The sequence below is a fragment of the Rhipicephalus microplus genome, chromosome 7 (genome assembly GCF_043290135.1).
Source record: "Rhipicephalus microplus isolate Deutch F79 chromosome 7, USDA_Rmic, whole genome shotgun sequence".
NCBI lineage: Eukaryota > Metazoa > Arthropoda > Arachnida > Ixodida > Ixodidae > Rhipicephalus > Rhipicephalus microplus.
Genome location: NC_134706.1, coordinates 23,002,333 through 23,008,768, shown reverse-complemented (window position 1 = coordinate 23,008,768; position 6,436 = coordinate 23,002,333). Strand labels below are relative to the sequence as shown.

At 44.6% G+C, this 6,436-nt stretch overlaps 1 protein-coding gene across 1 annotated transcript; it reads right to left on the bottom strand.

Moving 5' to 3' along the window:
- Nucleotides 1-1,139: 1,139 nt before the first annotated feature.
- LOC119179334 (uncharacterized) lies at nucleotides 1,140-6,436 on the bottom strand. Its single transcript, XM_037430400.2, has 2 exons — nucleotides 6,015-6,436; nucleotides 1,140-1,786 (listed from the first exon to the last, which is right to left on the bottom strand). The coding sequence occupies exons 1-2, from the start codon at nucleotides 6,388-6,390 to the stop codon at nucleotides 1,221-1,223; spliced, it is 942 nt and encodes a 313-aa protein (XP_037286297.2). The 5' UTR covers nucleotides 6,391-6,436; the 3' UTR covers nucleotides 1,140-1,220.

Genomic DNA, 6,436 nt, shown 5'->3' with positions numbered 1-6,436 from the left:
GCATTGTTGAACGATAAAAATTCGAAGCATCAGCGTTAGCGAAAACGGACTGGGGGTCGCTGTGTTCAAATGGACATTTCTGTCTCTCACGGCTATTAGCAGCGATTGACATGTTTCAGTAGGAAACAGTGGTTCATAACTACGTGCCTTGCGCCTCCCCAGGTTTCTCTCCTACACAACGCCATGATGAGCCCCAGCGTCTACGTCATCGCCAGTGTAACCGTTAACGTCTGCTGCTCCGCATCTACGCATGGTTTTATTTCACAGGAGATGGCGTAATCTTCCTCTATGTCTCCCTACACTCGTTTAAAATTGAGGATCGTTTCCCTTTATTTATTTGAAAATATCGGCTCCATTATATGGTTAAGATGTGCTTCACACTGACAGATGGCCTCACTTTGTCAGACACTGCTGATTTTGATGTTGTAATTGGCCTCTGATATTTTCCACTGGCACTTGCGGCCTGCTTAGCCTGATGACATTGAGAATTATATAATATTGATAAATAAATATTAATAAACGACCGCTATGTCAAAGTTCGTGGCCGTCATCTAGATTCGCTTCGAAGAGAACATGGTGGCTGCGTCTATATATCGCAAATGAGCGCGCAAAAAAAAAACGTCGCTATTGACACGTCTCCAACGCATATTTAAACCATTGCGAGGAAAAGGTGTCCAGCATACAAAAAGAAAGCTACGTCCAGCGCAGAACAGCAACATTTCTTAGTCATCTCTGCCTGTGGTTTGTGCTTATTGCTTAACTTTCTAAATATGGAGAAGCAATGAGTGTGCTATAGAACTTTGCTTCTCGCCTACGTGTAGTACCATGTTATGTTTGTCGATTGTTCACATGTACCTTCACGAGTTTTGCAATATTTCCGAACTTAAAAAAAACGCTCTCTGGTGTTGCTAAGCGCAATGAGAATGCTCGATAGATTTCTGATCCTATTTACACGAAAAATAGCAAAAACTTCCCAGCGATAATTTTTTTTCTGTTTGATAACACCGGCTCGATAACGCGCATGCAGTCGCTACTCGAAAACTGTAGGTACTCGTGGCCAGCGCGAAGGTTTGTGAATTTTGACAACGAAGTCGAATAGATTTTTGTTATTTACTACTACAAGGACAATGTATATACTATTTAGGGAGGCAGTAATATTTATTCTTTATTTCTCTTTCTTCAAAATGCATAGCTGAGAGGCATCCACTTTTGTGATGTGCTTAGTCCGTGGTTGTCTCGTATTCAGTTTCATTGTAATCAGGATAGTATTCGTATAGATCATCGCCAGGAATGACATCAGGCATGGCACCGCCACCCACGCCAGAATTGCTTAAAGCGCCAAGAACTGTAGCACCGCCAGGTTCGCCGGGAACAGCAGGAGCCCCGGGGACGGCAGGAATTGCAGCAGCGCCAGGGTGTCCAGATTCATCAGTCAAGCCAGCTGTTGCCGTCGTGCTATTATCGTCATTCGTGCCCGCGGTGGCAGCAGGATCACTGAGGAGAGCAGCGTCAACACGGCCATATATGGCGCCGTTCCCACCTGCGCCGATCCCATCGGCGCCGATTCCACCAGCGCCGATCCCACCAGCGCCGATCTCACCAGCACCGATCTCACCAGCGCCGTATAGGCCACCACCAAGACCGGCGCTACCGTAGCCACCATAACCACCATAACCACCATAAGCGCCGTAGCCTCCCATGGCGCCAAAACCGCCTAAGCCGCCAAAGAGCATTGCAGAACTCGCAAAGCCTCCAAGGCCAGAAGCTACACTTGCAAGGATCAGATCTGCGAGATAAATGCATATAATCAGATATTAGTGATTTCTTTTGACATTTCAAGGGTGTTTCGTTCAACAAAAGTACATTCGAACAATGATGTGCACCTTCTTTGTTCACTGTTTCGGCGCTGGCTTTCTGCCAAGCTGCCTATACGTTTTAAGCTCTCAGTATTACGAAGTTGCGTGTCCTACTGTATGGTAAGTACTTTGAAATAGCTCTTGAGTACTTTTAGGCATATTCAACTTAAGAATTGAAGCGTGTCGGCAAAAGTAGATTAAGAAGTTGGAGGACTTCTGAGCTTCGCCTTACGTTAAGAACGCAATAGCGTAATCAGGCGACGTTTCCATCGCATTCTAAGACGTTAGCCTCACTCGGCTCTTCAGTGGACACCCCAGTCGTGCCACTGAAAAATAAATGTATAGACGAAGAGCATTTCCCGTTTAAAGATATCATACTCTTTTAAGTGCGAGTGTAGTAGCGAAATGCTTAGTACACCACTATTCCTTCCGTTGCGAATCGGCGAAGTACGCACTACGTCTCCGTAAGACAGCACGTGAACCCACGTGGCTTCTCACTGTGTTATTGCTTCTGTTGATGCTGATCAACAGATATACCAGACTTCTAAGTAAACGTAAGGAATTAAAACCCCTGACTCGTTGTGAGAGTGTCGTGTTTTGACCCATAGAGTTACTCTACGCTTCTGCCGTGCCGTATATTGAAATGTCACCTATAACAATGCGTGAAACTATGTAGTTTCTCTCGAAGCAGTTTCAAGCTATGTCGTGGCTCTGTCGTAGAAGATCTGCTTGTCAATCAGAAAACTTCGGTCCTATTTTCACTCCAGGCAGTTTTTAAAGAATTATTGACCAGGATTTTTTCTTGAGTTTTTCTCACGGATCAGGGAGACTTTCGGCTAACCAACCAAAAACCCAGACGCTAGAATTTCTGTGAAATGGCCTGTGATCCCTCTCGTGTTATTCACAGGTCATCTGTACGCCTTTTAACACGCTGATTGGGTAATAACGGTGACAATTCGCAAAAGAAAATTAAATAATACACAACCCTACACACTACACAGTTTGTTGGCGAAAAGCACTGTGAAAATGAAGACTCTGTCGTCAAGTGTGCTGCTCAATAGCCTCACCAATTATTGATGCTTTGGTAATATCATCGAGGTTTCAATTGTGTACAATAGTATCATTTCTTTTTTGCTACTATAGAACTTCTTACACGAAACAAAACTTGCCAAAGAATAATGATGAGCTAAAGACTACAAGCAAGATTTTTGCAAAACTTCAGAAGCAATATTTTGCATTCCAGAAGTAGGTAACTACACTATTTTCATATTGCAGGCACTAATATACAAGACTCAAGAGACTGTTGAAAAGGCGCTCAACAAGCTGTAAGGAATCGACCTAGTTGTCTGTGAATGAGTGCAAAGTTGTAGGCGTAACAATTGGCAGTGGGGAGACCAGACAGTTGCTTGCAGGGCGAAGTTCGTTGCACAGCGTTCAGGCTGGGTTAAAGTAGAAAAAAAAACTATTGACCTGTGCGGGTCCTTTACTACTTACAATAAATATTCGGTTGTAGCTTATACAAAGGAATGTATGAGTAATAGAGCTTAGAGCACAAGCAAGATAATTGAGTTGATAAAGTAAAGCATGTGATTGATACCTTTAATATAGGAATCCGTCTAACACAAGAAAGTGGCGTGTCTTCAAAGAAGCATTCCAGTACCTACTACTCATTGATGTATAATGTATATTGGTATTTTGTTGCTGCCGCACCTTTACATGCTGACGCGCCCACATTGCTGGCTGGTGACACTTTTCTACCATGACAAGCAACAACTAGGGACCACTATACATTTTGCAGAGACGCTGTATAGAACACACTGGAGCATTGCACAAATCGCACATGAACCACAACCGTTCTCAAAATGTAACAGCGAAATCGAACGAATTTTCGCTAAATCGTTTTGTGAACTCATGGTCCCCTGCTGCAAAGGGTACATCACCGTCGTGTCGGTGACTGTCCTGTGAATGTGCTCGGCATGTGGCGTCATGTAAGTGAGAAGTGTCCTGCATGTGGGTTGTTCGGCAAACCAGAATCATTTCCGTCCTGCTTCGGTGCTTATGGCAGTTACTTGTACAGTGGTGGGCTTAACTTCGAAAATGCGAGAGGCCGAGCTCTCAGCTTGCGCCACGAACGCGCGAAGGCTTTGTGCTCTCACCTGGTGGCGTATTTCTCGCTGCAACAAACTCACTTGCGCGACATTCGCTGGTGGGTGCGGTTGTCTTTCCGTGACGCCCGATGGAGCAGTTTTCGTTGTCGGTGTCCTCTCACTCGTATGAGCGGATTTTGTAGAAACGCCGTTGGTGCATGTGGAAGCTGGATCACCTAGGGAAACGCGAAAGGCAAAGCACGGAAACGCGTCGTCGCTTTGTGTGAACGCTCCTGGTCTCTGAAGCTACCTTCAGGAACATTTTCAGTGCTTCATGCAGAGGTTCTGCTATTCTGTGCTCAGTACGACCAACGTCACGTACGGGGCGTTTGTAGAGCGTCCTGGGGCCAGGGTCCCCCGAATAACGGTATCGAGACACTGGGGCGTAGTTCTGAACGTTCTCAAAGTTCTGAGCGTTCTCTCGTGGTTCTCACTACTGTCCTTACGCTCTGCTTTTCTCCGCTCGACGGCACCACCCCGACAAACCAGGAGTGGAGATCAAAAATTATGAGCAGGAAAAAATTGGGGTCGTATCTGCATGTTACACCGCAAATGTTGTCGAAAGACAATAGCCTTGCGTCTGAAGAGAGTGAACAAAATGTTTATTTGATGTTCTGCGTAAAAAATTGGTGAATGGTATTCTGGAGCCGCTGCGTTAGAGTGCCTCGAGGATGCAGCGGAGCCGGACGAGCGCATCAAGTCACGTCACACGTGAGACATAAGCGCTATCTGGCAGTTATCTTGGAAAACATGGCGCGCGTTGTGCGCGGCCGTCTCTTAGGTGATAAGGTGTAGAACGCAAGGCGATGGGTAGGTGCCACCACCATGTCGTCTTAGCAAAGCGTTGGAAACACTTGCCGTTTCGTGCAAGCGTTGCATGGCCAGCACAGGGTCAATAGGGCTACGATCCTTAAAATTACTTATGTATGCCTTTTCTAGTAAAAATACACACACATAACATTGACATATTGTTATGGTGTCTCAGATATTCGCAATAATTGCTTTTCAATTGACAATCGCATAAGCGTGAAAGCTGAACCTTGAGCAGTATTGGTAGACGTTGTGGATGGGGTTGGCAGTTGGGAATATTGTTTGGTCACTTTGGTGCCGTTTAGGGTACCGTTACAAGTGAACAAACTTACAAATGGACAGACAGACAGACAGACAGACAGACAGACACAGACAGACAGACAGACAGACTGACCAAAATTTTTGCGTCGAAGGTCCTTAATAAACACTATCGTCTTTAATAAACCAGGCACTAGTGATGTGATCACCCGGCATGCAACTGCGGCGTATTTGCATAAGCGCCTTTTATCTGTTGGCCTGAACTGAGAGGTTCGTCAACGACGTTTTCAGGAACCCCGGCATTAATACGGTCATAAAAATTCGATTCATAAAAGAAGAGATTAATTAATTTTAGACTACTGAATGAAGCTTTGACCTGTTCTTAATACAACGATGACTACATATGGGGACGCCTCGTGTGCACAAGTGAATACCGAGTATTATATGAGAGATATAAACAAAAAGAATATTTATAAGGAACCGGCACGCTTCGCTGAACAAAGATCTACTCTAAAACCAATGCATATATAATTATAACAATAGCTTAGGCGTATTCTCAGTATTTGGTAGTCAGTGAAAAAGTTTTGTAGAAACAGATGAAAGAATGTAAGGAGAAGGCAAGCACGTTATGTTTTGAGACAACGTCTTTCAAGTGCTAAAAAGCGTTTCTTTTGCACCAAGAAACCAAGAACGTTTTTGAATCATTGGCGCCCTTCTATCAATAATACTCCGTAACACAATTTTATAGAGACCTATGGTAGGCATATACATCAGCAATCGTATGTGAAGCCTTCTGAAGCGGAGCGCGTCCTGGTGAAATTGTGAAATATTTGAACAATTAGGCACACCTTTAAAGCATTTTGCGCTTTCTGGTTAACTGCAAGAAGGAGGCCTAATAAGGGTATTGTAGGAACATTACAATATAATAAAGAAGATGTCATACCAGGTCTTAGCTTTGAAAGTAGTGACCGTTTAGTAGGTGCGAAATCTGCAGAAGAGGGAGCAGGTATAGAAGTTCCATAGGATCCAAGTAAGTTGGGTGGTATAGCGAATTCAGGAGCCATCCCAGGTGTAGAAGACTTAGAAGGCACACTGGACTTTTTAAATGGTCCCTTGAACCAAGTACGTTTTTTTACTAGCTTCTTAGCTGCTGTAGGCTTCCTTAACGTTGGTCTTGATTTAAATTTAGGTAACCATCTAGGACGGTATTTTAACGACACTCCAGGTTCCGCTTTGGCGCCAAACGTGTCTTCATCTAGTAACATGGTCCAGAGAAGAACGCCTGCAGCCGCAGCGAGAAAAATATGGCCGCTCCGCATTATGAAAATCGTTAACGCGCCTGTGATGCCACTTGCTCTGGCTCGC